Below are 25,825 nucleotides of genomic sequence, written 5' to 3'. Positions count from 1 at the left end.
CAAGAGTAGAGAGACGAGAGCAGACAGATGAGAAACGAGAGCAGAGAGACGAGAAACGAGAGACGAGAAACGAGAGCAGAGAGACAAGAGCAAAGAGATGAGAAACAGAAGAGAAACAAGAGCAGAGAGATGAGAGACAAGAGACGAGAGCAGAGAGTAGAGATATGAGAGCAGAGAGACAAGAGACAAGAGACTAGAGCAGAGAGACAAGAGAAGAGAGACGAGAGCAGAGAGTAGAGAGATGAGAGCAGAGAGCAAACTGGAACTGAGTATGACATTGTGGTACTGTGTCCTGATGCTTATCCTTGTCTATCAAACACACACACACACACACACACACACACACACACACACACACACGTATACACACCCTTCCTGTCTAGAACATACATGTTACACAACCTGTCCTTTTCGAGAAACTTGCTACAAGCTCTTTTCCGCTCCTGCTGATTGATGAGACAGAAATAATGTCAGCTCTATCACATTCTAGCAACCTCACAGAGACATTATGCTGAACAAATCCAGGAGCAGACTTTGAGACTTCAACACTACAAATCATCAGCAGAATGAAAACAACCGTTCAAGGAAAAAACACAGGCTCTTTGGTGAATCCTCACTTGTACATATGGACACGGCTGAGACTGCATTGTCTGTTCATATCACTGAAAACCTCAGTTAACCTAATTTAATTGCACAAAAATGGCTTTCAAATCTAAACAGTGTGTTAAACCAAGCTAATGAAACATGTCAGAGCAAGAACAGGAGCAGATCTTTCTTCCACTTGTGAAACTTTCACAGTAACTGATCTGAAGCACTTTGTTGCAACTAGCCTGATTTTGTAAAGAGGAGAAGTAAAGAGTGCTGGCAGCTTCCAGAGCTCTAATAGTGGATTTACATTTATTAGGGTCAAGAACATTTAGCATTTTCTTTGCAGCAGGCTTTGCAGGAAATGGTTTAGTGTGTGAGTATGTTTGTGGAAGGACTGTAAGAGGATTATGTTTGTGTGGTTAACCTCAGAATACTTTGTCTTTGGGTTAACTGGGGCCCTTTTGTGTATAAACACATTTGGCTTATTCACCCTTACTTGGAGGACAATGCACTTTACTACATCTGTCAAACATGCACAGAACACACACACACACACACACACACACACACACACACACACACACACACACACACACACACACACACACACACACACACACACACACACACACACACACACACACACAGCACCTTTAAGTAGATAAACAAACAGTAAACATTAGCAGCAACATCACATCACTGAAGCACACGAACACAAATAAATCTGCAACCACACACAAATTGGTATTTACACACACACTTATTTAGTATTTTTTATACCACAGCCCTGCTGAATTCTCAAATCTGAATGCTCGATTGGTGTTGATTCATATGATTTTAATGTTAACATTTATGTAACAACTCATTCACAGTATAACTACTAATCTACATAATACAATCAATAACAATCCAATTGACAGAAAACAAAATCGATCACAGATATGGTGAAATTTACTGCAAGGTGATGTTTATGTCAGATGTTTATGTTTTTGTCTTGTATCTTAACTCTAGGAGTGATCTACTGTAGCATATTACACTTCCTGCTGGAAGCATAGGACAAAAAGCTTGCTAGAAAATATTCAGCAGTTCTAAACAGCTATAAGTTAAACTGCAAGTCTGTACTGTTCAAATGTATTTTAAATCAAAGTAAGGAGTCAGTCTGCGTTAGAAACTGCTAAACTGCTGCTAAACCGATAACTGCCATAATGGTCTAATGTATAATCGATGATATAAACAACCAAAATAAACTACTGCATCATCGTAAGACTCTCTTCACTGCTCCTGTTGTACTCCTGTCCTATACATTTTATTATTTACTCTGCTTTGCTTTTATATCCATGTAGATTCAGGAAGGTTCTAATTAACTGATTAACTGGATCAGGCAAGTTAGAACAAATAGCAGCGTTTCCCAAAGTTAGTGATTATGCTTCAAATCCCAAAGCCTGATTTCTTCTATGAAATCAGTCAGAATCAAAAATTTAAAAATAAAAAGAGTGTAAAGATTTGGGGAAATTTCTGAACAAAATTTTGTCTTTGTTCTCATTCAAACGTATTACATGAAAGTAAGGTTAATAATATAACTTGGAGAACAAAATGTTCAGTTTTACTCAAATTTGGGTGCACACAGGAGCTGTAACTACTTCACTACATACCTACAGTCTATATGCAGCTTTTTCATTTAACTTTCAAAGATGAAAACAACCCTGACTATGAAAATAAAGCAGGCCTGAGAGGATTTCCTGTACTCCGTTTAAAGTGCAAACTCTCCCCTCATTCTTTTTCCTTAAATCAGACTAGATATTGTTCTTTACGGTTGTAATCCAGGGTTAAACCAGCACATCCTTCTTCCTCAAAAGCTGTGCTTTTACTTCAAAATGTCTTTTTGTGTGTGTGTGTGTGTGTGTGTGTGTGTGTGTGTGTGTGTGTGTGTGTGTGTGTGTGTGTGTGTGTGTGTGTGTGTGTGTGTGTGTGTGTGTGTGTGTGTGTGTGAAGTATACATGCTCTCAAACAGGACTTCTCACATCTTTCTGTCTTTCCTGTCTGGGATTGATCCAAATATCAGGGCTTCTTGCTACATCCCGGCTGTTTGATGTCTGGATCTTTGTTTGCTCAAGTTTGTAGAAGGTATGAACATTTATATGGGTTGAAAACTCTCTAAGCAGATTTAGTGTCTGGGTTGTTAGTTTTTATTCGTAGCTGCTCAGGAGATGAGTGGGTTCACCAAACAGAGAAAGAAAATCAGACTTTTACCATATAAACCTCATAGACTCGAACAAAATATTGGTTCCTTTGTTGAAATGTATCACACTTTACGGTAGTGTGAATCTACTGAATGCTGTATTTGTACTAGAAGCATAAAATTAGAGTGAACTGGTTTCAGAATCAGAAACACGGATACAAGTGTGTGGTTACTTCATTTACATACAGTAGACCAATCAGTCCCTCCTCTTGGGGAGTCACTCTCCTTGGTGATTATTTAGGCCAAAAATGCTTAATCTGGCTGTAAATTGTGATGCAACCTGGAATATTTAGCAAAATTTTCACCAGAAAATTCACTTGAATTGGTGAAACCTTTTTAAACTACTACCACTGATGACACGTATGTAATTACTGTGTATGATAGCTGTACTCATGTTAGACTCACGTGAATCATAGAGTGCTTTGGCTGAATGTGTTTCGTGATGCTGTCTTATCTTGTATCTCCGCCCAATTCTGGAGACGATTTAAATCCTGGAGGGAATGATCAAGGTAAAATAAAGCCACTATCCACTTCATGAGTTCTAACCAAATTATCACTAGCTGACTTTTTATTGACAGAATACTTGATGTTACTCCCCTCGAGTTGAATAAAAGGCTCAGGTCGTTCTTGGTTTTTAACAGACATTTATTTTGGACAAGTCTTCATGTCTTGTAGCCTTATGTTTCAATAATGCCAATAATGACAAAATGCCCAAATGCCACAATGCCCAAATGCCCAAATGCCGTCAGAACTATGGAAGGACATACAGTACACAACTTAAATAAAGTGCACATTCAACAAGTAAGAATATACACTTAAAATGGTTGCTTCTAAATAAACACAGTTACTGTACATACAAAAAGGCAATTAACAAACACATGCCTCATTGGCCTCTCTAACTCAAGAGGAATAAACGTGAGGGTTAACATCTTCTTCTTTAAACAAAGAACATCAAAATTAACTTCATAATACTTCTAAATGTAAAAGTACTTGCAACTCGTACAGACATTAGCGCATACCTCGTGCTTCTCTTCTACCCCATACGCCCCCCGGAAGTGACAGCAACAATTAAATAATTCCCCAGTGAAACAAAATTATATGTTCCTTTTCACCCTTCTATGGTTTTAACTAATAAATAAATCAACATCAAGAAAAAATACATTGCTGTTCCATTCTAACAATTTGAACATTTTAACCATTTATTTCCCTAAAACTGTAAAGTGCATATATTACAAACTGAATATATATATATTATATATATAAATGAGAGTTTATTAATTATCTCTAATTAATTATTACTTCTTAGTCTAGTCAGTTCATTTCCTGGGCAACCAGAACATGTGCTAAGCAGTACACTAGTACATTTTACTAGCATGTTTGGCTAGATAATAAATGTGATGTTTAAAATTGCTTTAGCACAAAAGCGTAGTCATTTTCATTAATAATTATGGCTAAAAATAGCTTGTTTTCAAAGGAAGATGCCACATGACTGACATAAATGTCCCGTATTAATGTTACTTCTTTTGGCATTTTAGCTTTTTCTTCCATAACTGCTCTGTAGGAACAGTTAGGGCTGAGACAGACTGTAGGTAAAACCTCACTTTCATAACAAATGCCAATTTTTCATCACCGCATTCACACACAGTCTAAATTGGTCCACAGTAACAATGACCCATTTCCTGTCAATGTCAGGACTCAAGGAAGTGACGAGCCATGTGTGAACTGCGCATGAGGGATTCACCCCATGTTACTGATCTGTGTGTGAATCAGTTTCTGAGACAGGCCAGAACTTGAATAATATCCTGCTGTACTGTTAGACACCAAGAAAACATGAATTCATGATATTAATCATTCAGAAATGAAAGATGAATCAGTTAACATCACAGCAGCAATGGAAATAATAATAAGAATTGTTTTGGATGAGGCTGTTTCGGATTGAATCAGATGATGTAACTTCCTGCTGAACATGTGACATTCCAAATAATAGCCAAAAAAATGTGTATTTTTGTCATAACCTATAATGGAAGGAATATGAGGTTTCAAACAATAGCTGATTAATGGATACACACAGGACTATAATAATAATAATAATAATAATAATAATAATAATAATAATAATAATAATAATAATAATAATAATAATAATAATAATAATAATAATAATAATAATAAATTATTATTATTATTATTATTATTATTATTATTGTTATTATTATTATTATTATATTTGGAGTATTTCAATTATTACATTTTAAATTAGTTCAAGTGGGTTGAGATGAGCTGTTGTTTCTAAGATGAAAAAGCCATGAAGAAGACATTACTGGAGCGAGCTGACAGGAGAACAGTCATGCAGGAACAGGAAATAGCCTCCACCAAGCAGTTGCCATGAGGTTGGAAGCATAAAATTTTAATTGAATCTAAGGAGCCCAAACACTGAAAAGCCGACCCAGCTTATTATCCATCTAACAAACTTTGCTCTATGGCACAACGCTTTCCAGTAGGTAGAGTTCTCCTGCTATGCACCAAAACCCAGATTGGTCCATCAGACTGCCAGTTAGTGAGTTGTGATTGATCATTAAAGAGAACGTGTTTCCACAGCTCTGGAGTCCAGTGGTGGTGTGCTTTATTCCACTTAACTGATGTTTGACACTGAACATGGTGATCTTAGGCTTGTATGCAGCTGCTTGGACATAGAAAGACATTTACTGAAGCTGCTGATGCCCAGTTCTTGTGCTCATGTTGCTTCCAGAGGCAGTTTGGAACTCTGATTAAACAGACAGTACCACGTTTAAAGCTAAAGAGTTCTTCAGCAAGACTTCCAGTGTTTGTCTGTAGCAGAGGTGTCCAATATTATCTGGAAAGGGCTCTTTGGTTGCAGGTTTTCATTCCGATCAAGCTGAAGCCACACCTTAGTGTACTGAAAGCCAAGCCCAATTGATTACACAGGTGGAATCAGGTGTGACTTCTGCTTGATTAAAATGATAACCTGCAAGTACACAAGCCCTTTCTGGATAAGACTGGACACCCCTGGTCTACGGAGATGGCATGGCGTTGCACATGATACACCTATTAGCAATGGGTGTGTATGAGGCACCTGAGCTTATGAGGGTGTCCACATACTTTTGGCCATATAGTTTAACTGTGTATGTAATATCAGTGGGACACAAATAACACCTTAATCACAGACTCGCCTTTCCACATGCTGCTTGACTAACTTTGTGTGTGTGTGTATATGTGTGTGTGTGTGTGTGTGCGTGTGTGTGTGTGTGTGTGCTAGAACATCAGTCAGTCTGGGAATTGCAGGCTTGAACATTTTGATGTATTTCAGAGATAAGTTCCAACTGGACCACTATAGGCTCACACGCTCATATAAAACAAAATGCCTCTCACTCAGCACTCAGAGCCACATCTCTAATGGTATACAGCACTAGACTCAGCCCTGGACCTACACTCTTAATGTCAGAATGATAAATTGCTACACTGGGTGTGTCCCAGAACCAAAAGTAGTAAAATGTGTTTGAGTAACAATGCCGCGAGTGATCTAATCATTCTCAATATTATCTGTTCCATCTTCATGCCAGGTTACGAAACCAAGTATTTTTTCCATATGTATAAACAACTCCACCCAATGATTCCACTGTCTCATTTAAATTGGGAAAGCACCAAGAAACCCCATTTCTGATATAAAATGCAGTAATTTCTCATCCCTTTTCTTGTGGACACATTTCGCTCAGCCAGCTTCCTCGGCTATAATCGCTACAAACTGGAAAGCTCAGGTTCATATGAATAGCACCTTCACAACAAGACCTACAAGCAGCTTCACAGAAACCTAGATGTGAATTTCGATCCCTAATGAACATCCCAGATGGATGACACAGTATATATAACAAAAGTTTATATTTATATATAAAATGATTTCAGTATGAGCATGATGTAAATAAGAGTGATTTTTTTTCAGGTATTTACCATCATTTTTCACTTTATACAACAAAACAATTGAGGGTTAAAGGCCTTGCACAGGGGCACAGCAGTGGAAAACTGGTAGACATGGGAATCGAACTCACAACCTTCCCATTGGTAATCCAATGCCTTTAGCCACTGGGCTACCACATCCCCATATAATGTGATGGGATATGTGTGTTTATAAAGACAGTGAGAAGGAAACCAGTGCACTTGTGAACAGGAACACACCATTAAACTGCATAAAAGGGTTTGTTATGGTAACGTCCCTCCTGAACTATAACAATCCAACTGTATCGGCCAGCAGGAGAAAGACAGAGAGAGAAGGACGGGGGGTGAGAGCGACAGGAAAGCCTGGGTGCTTCCTGTTTCAGAGTGCTTTGGAGAACATGGCTCTGTCCTGCTCAGACTTTATTAGATATCATACTATTTAGATATGGTGGAGTAAATAATCATATAATGGTGAATAAAGCTTGAAGATACACAAGACCAGATTTTAAGCAAGGTTTGGAATAAAAAGTGCTGTATGAATATTCATATACAAAACATTTTGGAATACACTGCAATAAATACTAGCAACTGTTTGTGACTGCATCCTTCCTTGAATCACTCATTTGTATTATGAATTATTTGTATTTCATTCAGATTTCTGGGGCTTTACTGAACAGATTTACATAACAACGATTACTCACAAGGGCCACGGTTAGAAATCCTGCCTTGAGCTACACAGAAATCAATGAAGCATTGTACCACCGTTCCCACTGTACATAAACACACATTTACACACACACACACACACACACACACACACACACACACACACACACACACACACACTTAAATATGAGATGATTGAGAAAAAAATACACTTCAAAATCTATCAGTATACATGATCAGAGATATGAATGGAATTAGGATTATCATTATTATTAAGGTTTACGATACATTCGACATCTGACAAAATTTCATCTAACCGATTGTACAGAAGAGAGACAGAAGAGTAGGAATAATGTCACAGAGGTCTAGATTCACTTTATTTGGTAGATTTATCACAGAATAGGATTATCTCAGAATTTAATGCTAAACTGTTTGGTATTCTTAAGAATGTTCCTGAAGTTGATTCTGTTGGGCTGTAAAGTCAGAACTGTAGCTGTCTGCTTGGCTCTTAACATCATTTAATTTGGCACTGAGGTTTGGCTGGAACAATAGCCTGTGTGTGTGTGTGTGTGTGTGTGTGTGTGTGTGTGTGTGTGTGTGTGTGTGTGTGTGTGTGTGTGTGTGTGTGTGTGTGTGTGTGTGTGTGCGTGTATGTCTGGTGGATTCTCTCACAGGTCAGGAGTTTAGATGGCTCAAAATGGAGAAAGACAGATTTTCCACATTGACACAAAAGCTACAGACTGAGGTGGCTTTGAAGTCTATATTGAGGTTAAAGTGTTTTTATCATCAGTGCTGATTAAACAGGCTGGACAGCAGGCAAGACGTTCTGTACTGGCATCAAGATCTGGTCTGATGATGACAATGAGAACAAGCAGACAAGAAGGCTAAGAAGGAAACGGACAGCTTTTTGGGTCGATTCCTTTTGGGAACCTGGAATCCATAGCTGAATATTTACGGGCTGATTTAAGAGTATGTTTTACTCCAGAATCGCAAAAGAGCAATCCCTTAAAGCCATTTCCATTAACCGCGTCTGTCTCTTTAAAGCCGTTTTAAGTGCCTCATGTGCTTAAGTAGTTATTAGGAAGCAGGCTTTCTGCTTTTCAAAAAACATTTGGCTATAGTTGTGATAATGACAAAGCGTGATGAGAAAATAAATATTCCTGTGGTTTCATCTGAAATACTATTTATTTTCATACAGTTTCATACTAGCTTTGATTGCTCTTTCCATCTGTTTTTTCCGTCCTATGGAAATTAGATATCTGCTGCATGGAGGAGACAAGAAATAAATACTCCGAATGCCAAGCTTCTAAATGCAAAGCTCTATATTACAGCTACACAGATATTTCTAAAATGATATTTCTTTGTATCGCTATGGCAAAGAAAGGAGTTTGTAGTATACAATCCTTTTCAACCTTTGGGTGACAGAAATATATTCGAAACCATTTCTTTTATGCTTTATGGATAATTTGGTGCTATTCAATTACAAGACTTCATTGCCATGCCCTCAATAAAAGCCATATTACAGAACAGTAGAAAGGAAATTGCAGGGCTGTTTCCAGGCTTTGATGAAAGATAATTATAACAAATGGGTTTTATGTGGAAACTCAATAAGGATAGCTATTCCATCAGCATGGATGCATATAGGCTGCGTCTTACAATACAGTCTGCCCTACTCGACATTAGTCATTAATTAATCCAGGAGGGATATCATATTAATAATGGTCGAGTTTAGAGATTAGTTAGATTATTTAGTTTACAACCTAGCAATCCAGTAATGTTAAATAGGGCTATGTAATATTTCTATTACTATTATTATTGTATTATAATATTTCTATTTGCAAAATAGGAACCAAATTCAAATTACTGTATCGATTACCATCCCAGCACTTTGTTTCCAGAAAATTCTAATATGACTAGGAATTTATAGCCATTACAAAGAGAAGTGACCCACAAGACTTTGACTGAATAATTCAATAAATGATTGTAAAGCAGAAGCCTGAAGTCCAGGTGAAACTGACAACAAACGAAAAATAGAAACAAATGTTTTGTATAAAATTTCCGGTGGTAAAGTAACAGATCACTGATCAGTTTTTCTGATTTTCCCCAAGAGAAAATTAGCTACTGTTCATTGTGCTAGTGTGTGACCATGTTTGGATTCAGCAGCTTGCACAGGAACGAGCGTTTATTGGTTGGCTAGTGTTCGGTCACTATATCAATCCATACAGTTCCATATTCATTCGAAGTGCAATGCTGAAAGCTGTAGATGAGTTGTGACAGTGCTAGATCCACACTGCTTCCTAAATGACATACTACAGTCCATGTGCTTACTCTATGCAAGGATGAAACCACCTACAGTACAAGTTAAAGGTCAAGGATGTCAGCCGAAACGAGGGAGAAATGTCAGAGGACCTTTTAAAGTGTAGGCTTAAAAACTTGAGACAAATAATGTGCTTTGTTCATTGACACAATTAGAACAAAGGTTTAAAAAATTAGTATTACTTTGGTGTCCTAGACATGACAATACAAATGCTACTAATGACCTGAACAATATAGCTGCTGCTAATAATACAGCCGGCAATGAAGGAGAGAACATTACTGTTTTATAGACATTTATTTCATGTCATAAAGCTGGTAAGGTCAAGCTTACCAACTTACAGAGAAGCTCTCGGTCCTTTCTTACTGAATGTTATGAACATAATCATTAATAGGACGGAAGTAATCACTGTGCTGTGTGAACTCAGTGTCTGGCTACTGATTAATCAACTGTGGCTGAAAACACACACACACACACACACCAGCTACACTATTAAACACACATGCAGAGTGAACGGTGCTATAGCAGTGTGACGGTCGCTCTGTGAGCTCACACGGACATGTAACAGGTGATGTATTACTGCATCTGGTCCTTTTTCAAGCTAGGCAGTACACGGTGATGTCACTGGGGTAATGTCACTGGACACTTGGTCACTGGACATTTAATTACATTACGGCAAAGACAATGTCTTCTCTGTTAGATGTTTCTTTTCTATGTTTCACACACGCACGCACGCACACACATACACACACACAGAGCTTTCATCTGAAATACTAATGCAATAAGGTGAGTAGGGGACATGACATGCGAGTAACAGCAGGTGCAAGACAGAAACCCAGATTCCTGCCACTCCTTCTGAATACAGAAATTCAATTTACAAAGTAGCAAGCTGGCTTGTGAATGTGTGTGTGTATGCATCAAGAATGCTTTTTAAAAGGCATTATAAGACAAAGTTTTTATATTTTATACATTATAATTCTTTTACTGTAAGGCAGCACACAAGAATTCAGACCGTGCTCAGTCCTGTTCCTGCTACAAGTACATTTCCTCTTGCATGCTGACTAACAGAAAACAAGGGAGTGTAATGATGACAAATCATGTTTGAATGAGTTGCTTGATCATGACTGCATAGGAACATGTGAGTACACACTGACATGCAAGCCCATGTTCAAGCTGGTGTTTACAGGCCCAGTACCGAGATAAAAGCCTGCAGTACAAACACATGTCTGGGCACAGACAAGCACCGGAAAACTAATTATTTCTGGTTTGTTTTTTGTTTTTTTCAGGAGAACGATACAAACCCCATTAGCTAACTTGCTGTACTGCATATAATTGATTGCAGTTACACAACTGGTCTGACTCTTCCTTCTACTTACATGTCGATGTGAAACCCCAGCAATGAGAAGATTACAGACCATTTTACATCACCCTGTACATCCACATTCACTCTGCAAACTGCAGCAACCAAATCACTTAGCCTTTAGCTGGTTAAAAGTGCTGACTCATCAGTCTTTGCTAAGTAAATGATCAATACTCATTTACATAAACAGAGTATTCCATTTCGATTTGGCTTACCGTACTGATGAAACAGGACATTTGGTCAGACTACAGTACTTACAGTGAGATGATCGTCCGCATTGTATGTATAATAACAATAATAATAACAACAACTTAAACAACGTAAACTTCTGCTAAACATTTTTTTGTACCAAGACGTGATCTCGCATCTCGCCTCAGTGCTGTAATTTGATTACAGTCTTATTTGATTAGACATTTTCAGGGTCACCCAAAAACACTGACGATGTCTTGGGTGGTATTTGATTTGCCCCTGCTGTAACTCAAACCGCACACTGTAAATCTTTAGTGATATTTCTATTTTTCCCTCTTGAATTTCCTTTTGTTTTGCTACATCCTTATAAATGACACTATGTTTTACGTTGTATCGTCTAATTCAGGAGCTGTATTTTCATCAGTTCATATTTAAATCAGTTTTATAGCTATATAAACAATATAGCCTATGATAAGTGATGGACAAACGTTGTGTTATCTGACCTGGATAAAGCAGTTACACTGTATAAAAGCAATTTATTTTTGCCATTTGAGTTCAGCCATGTTATCATCCTAATGTTGTGGAGATAAATAATAAACTGACATCACGTTGAATTATTTAAAAAGATGTTCAGTGTCACTGCTGTGCAGAGAAAGATCCATGGGTTAAAGTCAATATTTGCTATCCACTATAAAGATACCGAAAGAAAGCCTGACTTCTACCTAAACAGTCTGATGTAATGGAGGGGAAAAAACCCAGGAATTTCACAACGCTGCATGGGCAGCCTGCCATAGAAAACATATGTCCTTCTTACCCTCCAACTCTAGTCTCATTATAAGAACATTTGGTGAAACCACCCTTTAATGGCATGTAGAGTTCAACCTCTAACAGCAGCTCCAGCATTTGTAGTGGCAAGCTAGATTATATACAGGAGAGAGATTCGACCACTCTGATAAAACACAGGAAGAATGTGCAGCAAATTTTGTGTTTTAAAGTGAAGCAGCTTTGCTTGCTAAAGGCATAGATCAGAAAGAAAGATCTCAGTCTAGTTAGATTACCATCAGAGTCAAATGACAGAACCTTTCAGGCAGTAATGGTCAGAGCTTATTAGCAGCTGCCACAGTTTATATTTTAAACAGGCTAGAAGGTTCTTTGTAATGATATATTTAGTTAAAATTTGATCGAAGGGCTGCTATATGTTACGTGGTAAACAAGTCTAATGAACAGCTAGAGCTACACTAAATACGTACCTAAACCTGAAGTGAGAGAGAATCACAAGAAAAGAAATTTAGAGCAAAAAGGCTTGTCTCTGAAGCAACACTAATGGAAACACTACTATACTATATATAAATTAGCAAAATCGAAGAGATTTTCTTTTTAAAATCTTTTTTATAATAAAAATAAATACAGAGTTGATTCTGGGTCCCTGCTGATGCAGCGGCAGCATCCTGTCCACTCACCGCTATGGCTTGGGTTTGATGGCCAGGCAAGGTTAACTTTCACAGCCAGTCCCAAGCCCAGATAAAATAGAAGGGTTGTGTGAGGAAATGCATCCAGTTTAAAACCTGTGTCAAAATGAAAGTGTGTGGATCGGATGGTCTGCTGTAGCGACCCTGAACAGGGAGAAACCGAAGGACAACAACAACATAGAGTTAATTCTGTTGACACACAGACCCAAGTCAAAGCGGTTATAGATCTAGAATGCCTAAATACTCTAACAGACTGATTAAATAGTCATAGTCTGAGATAATCATGTAGAATTGTAGCAATAACTTTATAAAAGAAAAAGAAAATACTATGAAATTTAATATGCAGTTTTAATTGAATTTCCTCAATGATCAATAACTTAATCCGTCTGTCTGTCTGTCTGTCTGTCTGTCTGTCTGTCTGTCTGTCTGTCAGTCACCTTTTTACCAATGTCAACACTTTTGACTTTTGCCAATTATACAGAAGGCTCAGGGATTTATTTTGATAGAAATGCTAGTTGATGTTGGAAAAGTTAGCACAAAATTGTATTTTACATAACTAAATAAAATTCAGGAGTTGTCACTATTAACCATTTATGGTCTTAGTAAAGAATTTATGCTTACTAAAGAAATTTATCTAGCACTGAAATTCCATGCTTAATGTACAGTACATATATATTTGTTTCCCAGGGGCGGTTCTAGACCTTTTTTAGGGTGGCTTCAGCCCCCCGTCTGTGATCTCAGCCACCCTAAAACTAAAAGTATAATTTTTACTTTCATAAACAAACAATAAAAATTACGTTAATATGCAGGACATGTCGCCGATGGGAAAGAAAATTATTTATCAGTTTGATCCAAGAGCGATTTGTTTTACTTTGCTTTTACGCACGTGCGGTGTAGTCTTTCAAAAGTGCATCATGAGCTGTCTGCTTTATTTGAACAGAGAAGTACAGGTACGCGCAGCGTGCACGCGCAGTCAGAGCTGGAGGCGTTTATCTATAACGTTAATCGGCGGAAAGAAGTAAAGACGGCAACCAAAAGTGAAATTTCACTATTCTTATTACCAGAGTTGATAGCACAAACAAAATATTAATGCAAACAATACATTCAATACTAAATAAAAATAACATTCATTGATTTGGTCTTTGTGAATATTTTTGTATTAATGACTGCATTCCCTGGACACACTGTTTGTAGAGAATGCACACATACATGAACTGATTTGATTCAAAACTGGCATCATTACATCATGCATAAAATTTTGGTGTCCACTTTTGCCATTTTAAATAATACCATAACTTTTGGCTTATTATGTAGTCATATAATATATAATATAAAACTCTTCTTGTTTTAAATTCTCACTGAGGGCAAAACACCCTAAAGATGAAATCCTAGAACTGCCCCTGTTGTTTCCTATGAAAGTTCCAGTTCACTTGCACATCATGATATTTTACGGTGTCAGAAGAAGGCCGATGTATGCATAGAAAGAAAGAAAGAAAGAAAGAAAGAAAGAAAGAAAGAAAGAAAGAAAGAAAGAAAGAAAGAAAGAAAGAAAGAAAGAAAGAAAGAAAGAAAGAAAGTTTATTAGTCCACAGCTATGTTGTACTACCTCTGATGCTGCACTCGTCAGGTTTTTCAGTTGACCGATTAAAGGAACCTGCAGATTATTCTGTCAAACAGACCCACACTGTAGCTCTACTATCTCTCCTAGATTAATCGATCTATCTATTAAACTCATGATGTGAATGAAGATCACCCTCCCGCCCTTCATGTTTGTGCACTGCAACACTCAACAGGCCGGCCTCGCAGAGTTCTTAATAGATGCTCCAGCACAATGGCCGGGACAGAGGAACCACACAATGCGTTTGTGTTTGCATGCTTCTAGGCCCACAATTGAGCTCCATTCAGAAGAAGCCCTCCACAATCTGGCTTTTCTTCTTCTGGCACAGAGACGTGTTTCACTCATTGTGTATTTACATGTTTCATGTTGGAGTGTATGTGTGCATGTCAGCTAACCTCAGTCACACACATTTTCTCAGCCCACTGAGGGTCTTCAGTATGGTCTTCGAAGAGTAAATACACTACTCGACTAACTTACTGTGTTCTGTTTACCCTATGGTACTTCTGCGCAAGCTCAGGCCTGGCCCAGTAAGTGAAAACAGAGCTGTGATGGTTTGGTATGTCCATTCCCAATGCCAGTGTTTCATCTGCTATTGCAGCAGAAACTTGCAGTGCAGTAGAACAGGTAGTTTGATCGAGACGGTCATTAAAGATGTACTTTTCCCTCTGACCCTGAAGTACCTCTGTCCTATCCAGCAGCCACTCTCTGTAGTTTGGGAGGATAAATTAATCATACAGAGAAGCGGCATCAAGTGTATTTGTGTGTGTGTGTGTGTGTGTGTGTGTGTGTGTGTGTGTGTTGTTTCCAAGGATTCCATTTCTCTGACAATGGCCCTGGATGGTGTCCATTTCTGTAACTTGGCAACCTGTTAGAGACATCTGAACCCCATACAGGACAACACAAGGATATACACAGATGTTTCAATGATAAACTTTTAGGTTTTTTTGCCACTGAGAAGCAATACACACCTCCATGCAAGTTCACTTTAGTGTCTGATACAGGTCAGTGTGAACAAATGTAGCTTGTCAACAGAACAGTGCAGTAGTGTCTGTGACTAAAACTCCCTTATATTTAGTTATATTAGTTATAGTATTTATCTAGTTTGGTTCTACTTTTATTTTTACAAATCCAGCTACACTTGTAAACATTCAGAACAAACCTGTACTTTAATATGCATTCATCTAATCGATTCATCTAGCTGATTTCTGTTGCTCAGTAAACACTTACATCTCTTCCTTGTGAGTTCCTAGATTCTTAGGAAAGATTCTTTGAGTTTAATCTTCTTCTTCTTTCAGCTTTTCCCTTCAGGGGTCGCCACAGCGAATCATCTCTCTCCACCTATCCCTATCTTCTGCATCCTCAACACTTGCATGCATCTTCAAATCCTCATTAATTACATCCATAATTCTTTGAGTTTAATATTAGATCCATTTCATTCAGGGAAAAAAGTATAGCCTTATGTACGAGTCAAAACAGGAGATACAGAGAGGTCAGCTGATATTATCCAGTTCTTTCATTTGCTATGTTAGAACAAGTTACACACAAGGCTTATATCTCTCAACTAATGGCTCACTTTAGAAGAGAACATTGCTGCAAATCTTGCCCAGAGGACCACCAAGGTCAGGGCTGGCCCTACACTCTCACACACACACACACACACACACACACACACACACACACACACACACACACACACACACACACACACACACACACGGCTACCATACTAACCAAACACAGACTTGGGTCTATCAGACAAGTGCAACTTCACTGCCCTAAAGTCTCACAGCAGTCTAACTGTACCACTAATTACTATAAAAGACCAAAATAAGACCACAGCTTTCAGACCAATGAGAGATTCAAACTCTACCATTAAGCTGGAAATGTTCTTCTGTTTCTGCTCCTTAGAGGCAGAATCTGAAGGGTGAATCACAATACTTTATAGCAGGCTTGTGATCATCGCTGTAATGAAGAAAATTCCTTCTAGGGGACAAAGGATACAGATACAGTAACCGCAGATTAGTTGCACAACAGCAAATATTGATGCAGGCTTGGACAATCCTTTTATATTGTTGGAAATGTCACACATTATAACACAGCACCTCATGAGATAAGCCAGTTTCACTCCTATAGCCCCTTGCACTTAACTGGTCTTGAAATCAAACAAATACAACAATGAAAGTGCATTACTGATACAAGGAATGCTATTTCTTTGGTCAAATACAGGTACATTCATATGAGAACATATGTACACCTTGTAGAGTCTCATGTATGTTTCTGTACTGGATGCATAATGTCTGATCTATATTAAGTACTGCAGTTTGTGTGTGGCAATGCAAAATAATAATAATAAAAAAGAGAGGAATAGATGGTCTAGCAGCTAAACAGTCACTGCCAGTGAGCGGATGGTAAAATAAACACTGATAAACATTACACATTGTAGAAGAAGTTCACAGCTGCTCAGGGGCAAAAGCACAATCTGGTGGTTGCTGTGAAAAAAACTTGATAGCAATAACAGTTTGTATAAAATGACAGTGTGGCCAGGAATTACTTTATTCCTCAACACACTGGTCAGAGAGAGAGTGAGAGTGAGTGAATAAAAGGGGGGGGGGTAGAGACAGAGGGGGGGGAGAGAGAGAGAGAGATAGAGAGATAGAGAGAGTGAGAGTGAGTGAATAAAAGGGGGGGGGGGGTAGAGACAGAGGGGGGGAGAGAGAGAGAGAGAGAGAGAGAGAGAGAGAGAGAGAGAGAGAGAGAGAGAATGAAAGAGAGAGAGAGAGAGAGAGAGAGAGACAGAGACAGAGAGGGGACAGAGATAGAGATGGAGACAGAGGGGGGACAGAGAGAGAGAGAGAATGAAAGAGAGAGAGAGAGAGAGAGAGAGAGAGAGAGAGAGAGAGAGAGAGAGAGAGAGGGGACAGAGATAGAGATGGAGACAGAGGGGGGACAGAGAGAGAGAGAGAGAGATGTAAACATACTCCTTACCACCAGCACGGAGCTCCTCACTGCCTCGGACACACTCTGGCGCAGCTCGGCGGCTGTTCCCGGTTTTCCGAGCCCCCGGGTAAATTTCCTGGTCTCGGCGTGTCCCGGCAGAGACATTTTTTTCCCACAAACTTGTCCCCAAATGAGTACTTCTAAAGCAAGGGGGAAATCAACTCCACACCATCCGCCCGTGCTTTTCCTCCCAGCTCCCCCTATTTGGAGCGCGCGCCTCGACTCGGGCTTCTAGTCAGGACGTCCCTGATAATCCACGCCGTGTCCAACTGATTAAAGCTCATCCTACACTCACTGTCTCACTCAACACTGGTAATTAACTTCACTCGAGTTTGTGCTTTCCTACTGCTCCAGTGTCCAAAAACAGCGCATTCTCTCGCGTCATCTCCACTACTTGCTTCATGCGTAAGGTCCGCGCACCGTGCCCCGACAGCTACTGCTTTGGGTTGCCAGATAACAGCAAATCCTTGTTTCCCGGAAACCCATATACTGACGCTGTCAAATAATCTTGCGCATGCGTACAGCTTCCAGAAAAAAGGCAACGCCATGTACCATTGGTTCTATATGATCATTGATCATGTAATGTGATATGATGAATATTATTATTAGAATACAACACTGCAATGCATGAAAAATAATGTGTAGAATAAGTGGTACAGAAGATGGATGGAGGACAGCAAGCTGGTTCAATCCTGAGATTGCATTACACTATGTGTACCACAGGTTAGATTGGCTGTGCTCAATTGCCCCTAAAAGTGAATGAGTGTATGAATGCATACGGATGTGCCAAGAGAGGGAATATGGCACAAACTCACCATATCTGGGTGAACCTTGTAGGTGAGTCTGTGTCCAACTGTGCCTCTGCCAGCTTGAGTTCTTCCCATCCCATTGTGCATCCTGGTGCCATCTCTTTCCAGCTGTCCACTGGCGGGGGGGATTCATTAGGCCATGCCACCATTGCTCCATGAACCAGTTCTGATGCTTATGTAACCATAGTAGACAAGGGTCAGCATGGGCACTTTGACTCTGCACTATGCAGCACCATCCACAGCAAGGTGTGATGCACTGTGTCCTGACGTCTTTCTATCAGTCAGCATGAACGTATTGTAGCTCTTCTGGGAGATTGGACCACTGGTCACTGGTTCACCGGTTGTCCTTCCTTGGACCACTTTTGGTAGGCACTAGCCAACCAACTGCATAACCAACTAACTGAATCCTGGGAACACCTCACGAGAACTGCTAATTTGTAGATGCACTGACCCAGTCATTTAGCCACCACGGCTTGGCCCTTGTCAAAGTCACACAGGTCCTTACACTTGCTCTTTTCTCCTGCTTCCAACACATCAACTTTGAGTACTGAATGTTAACGTGCTACATAATATACAGTATCCAAACCCTTAACAGCCATTGTATCAAGAGAATTAATGGTTTTCACTTTACCTGTCAGTGATTTTGGATGTTGGTTGATGTATGATGGTGTATAATAATATCAGATTAATATTACAGAATATCCTATACTTACAGCAGTGTCCATTATTCTCCTCATACTCTTCCTGCGGAATTTTATAAAATCAGGAAGGAAATATTGCCCAAGGCACACACACACACTCACTTTCCATAACTGCTTCAGTATCCTGATCATGTTCACAGGGGATCCGGAGCATAGCCTGGGAAATGCCCAGGGCTGGTAGGTGTAATTCTTTTAACAGGTGTACAATCAGGGAGCAGGTTTCAAACCCTGTCTGATGTGGAAACAGTTTCTATGACAGGGCAACCTTACAGCCCCTCCTCCAGAGTAAAGCAGCTTACATTTGGCCTATTTTAAATATACAGGTACACATGGCTATTTGCAAACCTGCATACTACAATAGGTCACTATTTATATGTAAAGGAAGTTTCATGTATTTTTCATGCAAATGTTTTAATCCATGCCCAATGAGAGATCTAACAGCTAGGGGCCCTGGGTAGGATGCTCCATTCACGCTTATTGTAAAACACCTGTTTATTAGTAAGGGATACACATTACAACTACACAATGGAGATTTTACATATTTTTAATAGTCATAAATAGGCATATACTCATTGTTTATTCATGAAAGAAATCTAAATAAGTTCTATCGGCTTATATTACATCTTCAATTATTCTACGGTTTCACAGCTTAAATTACATCCTCAATTACTACAATTTCACAAAGGTGATGTGACTTGCAAGACAAATGTGAAAATATACATGAAAGGAACAGATTAAATGTTATCTCAGACATGACTTCATCTAAGAAATTTGGACCAATCCATATAATGGCCTCCATGGTCTATATCTAACTAGTAATGACCATAATAGTAACTAGATAGGAGCACACTGGTGCAGCACTCAGCTCCAGTGTCCTTGGTTTGATCCTGAGCATAGATCTGTGTGGAGTTTCACATGTTCTCCACATGTTCAGATGTATGTGCATGGTGCCTTGTTATAGACCAGCATCAGGCTCTGGATCTGCGGTGACCCTGACCAGGATAACACAGCAATTGAAGATGAAAGAATGAGTCACAAAACACACAAAACTGGGTCACAAAAATCAATGACAAATTCTAAACCAATATACTTCTTATAACTGGTACATTACAATATTGTCAAACATGTTCCTATGTTTCTAGTGTAAGTGCTTATACAGAAGTGTTCGATACATCAGAGGTGGCTTGTAAGATCACCACTCTTTAATAGATTGTCAAATCCATGGGAATTAACCAGTCTTAATCCTCATACAGATCTGGTAAAACACTTAACAGAAAGTGTGATTTTTCTGAAGCCACAAGCTTCATTACACTGTGCTTGCTGGAAAAGGGCTGGAGACCACAGTAACACACAATATGCTTTATCTTAAGGAAGTCCGAACATTTTCAACCCTTCGTTAAATCAAGTTAATTCTGCTGCCACCTAGAGGTTAGAAGTGAGATTATAACAATGACCTAGATTTGCCAAAGCACAAGTAAAAAAAAAACAAAACAAAAAAAAACACTTAAATGGAAAATCCATTCATCCCATTTAGTTGAGAAACATTTATGATGTGTCTGTAAACACAATGTCACAGCCCAAATGCAGAAAACAAAAACCCACATAAGACAATACAGATTATACTGGATGTTCAAAAGTGTTTTTATTGCTTACATAACCATACAACACTCTGTTTCTCTCTTTTATTAATCTGGAATATGAAACATTTCTTCCTCTGTCCAAAGTAAAGTAATAGACATTTATTAGACATGCCTTGCCAAAGTCGTCATCCACCACCATCTTCTTCACAGATAAGCCACAACTCAAAACCTTCTTATGCAGACTTGTCATCTGAGCGTAAATAATATGTATGAAACTACAAAATCATGTATAATTCTACTTTTTAAAGCTTTACTTCCTCAATGGCATTCTTCATATAATATAGTGTCTAATTGTTGAAAGTGAAGCATGGCTATTTTATCTATACTGTAGCTTAAAGAATATGATTTTATTTCCTAAAATGGCAGCAAGATTTAACAACCCTGAATTAAGAAAATGTCATTATCAACACTAATTTAATGAAATAAATCCATACAATAAGTTTCGATGTACCTTTTCTCTTCTTGTGAAAACTTCTAGTTTATAAATTCTTCAATTTAACAAATTACATCCAAACAAATTGTTGAATAATGTTAAAAGCCTAGATTTTTTAAAAACCTCTCTAAAACATAATGTACGAAGGCTCTTTTCAATAAATTGAATCTGTATTTAGATGAAATACATCCGAAATGGCACATAAACAAATGGGTTCCAAGAGGTCTGTTAATAAAAATGATCAATTTCACAGAAATAAAACATACATGAACGTACTTAAAAAAAAAAAAAAATCAGGGCACCGGTATTGATAGGCCTCCGTTATGAAATAACAAGTGACAGCTATGGCAAACAGAGTGCACAAAGATAGATAATTAATAATAGTATATAAAATGAGATTCTATAAAAGAGGCAAAACAGCCCAGTAAAAATGCAGGAAAAATGCAGAAAAAAGCGGATATGCAGAAAAATACGATGTGCAGCAGACATGTCACCATTAAAAAAAAGCACCAGGACTCTCCAAGAGACGGTCAGACATGATCAAAAAATGTCTTATGGTGTGTAAAATTATGATAGAAAAAACGTTAATGTCACAAAAGGTGATTCTGTTTTAAAGAGATAACACAAACTGATCCTCAAGATCAGATTACACTTGTACACACACACACACACGATTGCTCCCCAAGGCTGTCGGGCTCAATAGGGCTCTTTGCGGTTGAGATAACGGATTCTGCTGGATGAGATGGTGGCACTGCGAATCACCTCCATCCACCTGCACATGACAAACAATGCAAACCGAAATATAGGTCAGACTATACTGTTTAAAATATATATGGTTACTAGTATGTTAACACACACAGCTTACCGCTCAAAGGAGTACTCGCTCTCTGATCTGAAATAATAGATGTGGGATTTGAAGTGGAGTTTGAACACATAGTCCTTGTGGATGTTTTCTGACTCGGCTGGAACGGTTACTGAATAACCCAGCAGTGGCAGACTGGCTAGTGGGTACTCATCCTGAGAGAGAGAGAGAGAGAGAGAGAGAGAGAGAGAGAGAGAGAGAGAGAGAGAGAGAGAGAGAAATCATACTTTATATAACACACCTCAGACATTCCACCAGTACACCAGACATTTATAGTGTAAATAGTTGTCTCTGTGTGTGTGTGTGTGTGTGTGTGTGTGTGTGTGCGTGTGTGTAAAATCACCTGGTGTGTTTTGTAGAAGAACAAGCTGAAGTTGGTGAAAACCACCCAGAGCTTCTGCCAGCCATTACTGTTTTTAAATTTCCGTAGCAGGTTCCCAGACAGCTGGTTCTAGAAAACAATAAAGTGAGAGCTCAATGTGTGCGTGGGTGTGAGTATTTGTTACAGGTCAGTAATAGTGTGCGAGTCAAACGACATCATGTAGTGTCAGTGTTGTGGTAGACAATCGTCTATAATTCCCAGTTAAACCTTTTGAATCCCAGAGCATTTACTGTACAACCTACTTCAAGTCTTCAACCTCACACACTACCCTCCAGCCAACAAGTTCAAAGCCAGTGAGGCTCAATGCCGTACTGCACATTTACCATGTGTCAGGGGTTAGTCAGTTTTAATAATATTAAGTTACATAATTTGAGATGTTTAAGAAGGTCTATCAAGAGCCACTGGATGCACAAGACTACATGCTTTTAGAAGAAAAACAAAAGGCAGGTATAACTCTGCTTCATTTTAAGCCTTTCTTGCAACTCCAATCTTCATTTATCAGCAAATTTGGATTAAAAATAAAGGTGCTGATTCTGCTCCTAATGTTAAACAACAAACACTGACCACTTTATTAGGAACACCAGTGCACTTCATGTGGGAGCAGTTTAATGCAGAAAATCATGCAACTACAGTATTAAAGCTTCATTTAATGTTCACCTCAAACATCTGTGTTTTTTTCTGCTGCTGTATTTCAAGCGATAGTAAATTGTGTGCCTGATTAAGCCGATGTTTTGGAAAAATTGATGCATTGTGGACTAACCGGTGCTTTATCCGGTTCGCATTCAAACTGTTAAGTATTTATCAGTACCATTCTCCACTTTATTTCCAGATACATGACATAAAAAACTATTCATCAAAGCACTTGTGTGTGTTACTACAGGTGAGACATGTTGATTTTTTGCAAAATGTTACCTGACTAGCATGCTATTGTTCTACATAACATACACATTACATGTTTTTACCATGATATATTAATTTCTATGAACATGTTTATCTGTAAATGTGGTTTGGAGTGTGCGGGTTAGAACAGGAGCTGCTTTTGGACTTGCTAAGCTGTTCTAGAGTCTGAAGGCTCTAGGTGAAAGAGGCAGTCTGAGTCTGGGTGTGTTACCTCCAGACTGATGCAGCAGTCAGTAAAGGAGAGACTCTGCATTCTGTACCAGCACACTACAGACACAGGCACTGCTCCCTGCCCCCGTGTGACACACACACTCACTGTAGCACGAGACTCTACACACACATACGGGAAGGCCAGGGGTAAAGAGACAGAAAGGGATTCAGAGGGAGAGGATGGGGCCAACACACAGCCAACGAGACAGACACATACAAACAGACAGACAGACAGACAGAAAGAGAAAGAAAGCGAGAGTGAGTGAGGCATGCGTTAATACACACACAGAGTCAGTGTACGGGTTAAGAGACCGCAGGAGACACTGGAGTGGAAAATGAGCAGAGAAAGGAGACACCACTGCTACCTAGAACAAAACATTACACATACACATGGCAACAGGAGGGGGGAGAGAGAGAGGCGATTAGGCAGTGGAGAGCCTGGTACCTCCGTCGCTATGCTAAAGTCCAGCATAGAAACACTGGTGTTGCGATGCCAGCAAACATGAACCATGGTGTTGCCACGGTGATGTGCTGAGCTGTTGCCATGGCGTTCCAATGATGTGCGTGACCCAGCCATGTCATCCTCTGACTCGACCTCCGAGGCCCACTCCCCTGTAGACTCTGAGAACATTTCATTACGTCAACACATTCGCCTGCACAATTATGTATGCACACATACAATCATGCATATACATACACAGGAAAAAGCACAATTCATTACACTGCACACACTGACCTCAAAAAGTAGATCAAGCCACTTGCTGGTCAAGAATGTACACAAGGTTCCCCTTACCTCAAAATGCAGTCAATTAGCCGAATGAAGTTATGAGGATAATCTAGTTAACAGGTACGGGAAACTTATAACAGCCAGGTTAATCTGTCCAGGCTGCATTTCTTAATCATCACACACTTGCCTAAAGACATTGTGTGGCTCAGTGATACCATTTATTCCCCAACAGATTCATCACACAAGCAAATCAAATGAAAGTGGAATTGTATACAATTCAACTTAATATCAAATCTTTCAAATTCAGACCTGAACTGAACACATCAAGCATGACAATCAAATAATGAACACAGTAAATCAGTCTTCAGGTCATTCTTCCTGTCTGATAAAACACACTGCAATTACACTTTAAAACTGAGACTTCGGTTGGCACGAGATTATCATCATTTTGTCATGTAAGTGTTCAGCCTGTCCTACACACCGCTCCATCTCTCTGGCCTAATAATTACGGCGTGATGTGATGGGATCAGTACTTACTGACGTCATTGCTGTTGGACAGCAGGCATACTGATGGTCCGTTAGAGTCTTCAGCTAGATCTACGGCCATCTTTAAATCCTCCATCCATTTCTCCATCTCTGATACAGAACTAGAGAAAGAGAGAGAGAGAGAGAAATAAAGAGAAAGAAAGTGAGACAGACAGACAGAGGGAGAGAGAGAGACAAACAGATAGGGAGTCAAAGAGACAGAAGGTGGAGGTGTGTGTGGCAGAGAGAGCATAACATCAGTTACCTGCTTTGGAAACACTGTAAACACCACAGTCATGCTAATAAAACTCAGTGAATTGAATTGAATTGAGAGAGAGAGAGATAGAGAGAGAGAGAGAGAGAGAGAGAGATGCAGCAATAAATACAAACAGATCTGCTAACTGTCTTTGCTGGAGTGAAGCAAATACAGGATCAAGTGAGTCCTGGTGGAATATGATTTAGAAGGCAACATTATGTTTACATTATCTTACTAATTATTAAATCAAGGAATACATTTTGTTTATTAGCAGGTTTCTTGTCACCCTTAACCATAATTAACATTAGAGAACCAACAATATGTTCACATGACTGCGTTGTCAAATGTCAATGCACATGGGCCTGTATTTCAATACTGCTGAACTAATGCAGTGATGCAAAACTCGACTCTGTGGTTAGTTGTCTGTAATGTTATAATGGTGCTTGGCCAGATTGAGTGATTGGTGTTCTGTATATTACCTTGCTGCTACCACCACTGACTTTCGCGGTGTGACCAGTGTGAAACAGTGAGGGACTCCCCATTCCTCTTCACTCTCCCTGATCTGTGTGAAAACACACACACACACACACACACACACACACACACACACACACACTTCATCAGATCACTAATCAGAAATACTGGGCAGTATAGCCATTATGCAACTATAGCTGGAATACAGAGTAGATGTACAAGACAGTGAACAATGCCCTTACTGTCATTCCACGAAGAGGAAGCTGGCCGTGTATTTTAAACTGATTGGACGCTGTAATCCCCCGACTTGTGTACAGCAGCACATCACTAAACTGAGACACAACAGACAAGAGTCATTACTCACCTATAAGAATAATTAGTGACGATAATCTCTTCAATACTTCATATGACTGGGCTACGGGTGAGAGCAGCAATATGAAAGCTTTTATAAATCAAAAAAAAAAAAAAAAAAAAAAAAAAAAAAAAAAAAAAAAAAAAAAAAAAAGGGACACCCA

The 25,825-nt window shown here is 39.1% G+C and overlaps 2 protein-coding genes across 9 annotated transcripts in view; both read right to left on the bottom strand.

Moving 5' to 3' along the window:
• zmp:0000001200 (dedicator of cytokinesis protein 9) overlaps positions 1-17,845 on the bottom strand; it is a 75,426-nt gene extending 57,581 nt beyond the window's left edge. For all 5 annotated transcript variants that reach the window (XM_047815027.1, XM_047815035.1, XM_047815033.1 and 2 more), the window contains exon 1: positions 17,380-17,845. In XM_047815027.1, the coding sequence (XP_047670983.1) occupies positions 17,380-17,496 (117 nt within the window). In that variant the 5' untranslated portion in view covers positions 17,497-17,845. The remainder of the gene's footprint in view (positions 1-17,379) is intronic.
• Positions 17,846-20,524: 2,679 nt separating this feature from the next.
• LOC113654214 (FERM, ARHGEF and pleckstrin domain-containing protein 1) overlaps positions 20,525-25,825 on the bottom strand; it is a 46,844-nt gene continuing 41,543 nt past the window's right edge. For 3 of the 4 annotated variants that reach the window (XM_047814758.1, XM_047814756.1, XM_047814757.1), the window contains exons 20-26: positions 25,553-25,642; positions 25,316-25,398; positions 24,593-24,702; positions 23,717-23,949; positions 22,180-22,287; positions 21,840-21,991; positions 20,525-21,746 (exon numbers count right to left, since the gene is read on the bottom strand). In XM_047814758.1, the coding sequence (XP_047670714.1) occupies positions 21,671-21,746; positions 21,840-21,991; positions 22,180-22,287; positions 23,717-23,949; positions 24,593-24,702; positions 25,316-25,398; positions 25,553-25,642 (852 nt within the window). In that variant the 3' untranslated portion in view covers positions 20,525-21,670. The remainder of the gene's footprint in view (positions 21,747-21,839; positions 21,992-22,179; positions 22,288-23,716; positions 23,950-24,592; positions 24,703-25,315; positions 25,399-25,552; positions 25,643-25,825) is intronic. The other variant, XM_047814759.1, reaches the window with a different exon arrangement.

Source organism: Tachysurus fulvidraco, chromosome 6, assembly GCF_022655615.1.
Source record: "Tachysurus fulvidraco isolate hzauxx_2018 chromosome 6, HZAU_PFXX_2.0, whole genome shotgun sequence".
NCBI lineage: Eukaryota > Metazoa > Chordata > Actinopteri > Siluriformes > Bagridae > Tachysurus > Tachysurus fulvidraco.
Note: the sequence above shows the minus strand (reverse complement) of the source record. Positions and strands in the feature narration are given on the sequence as shown.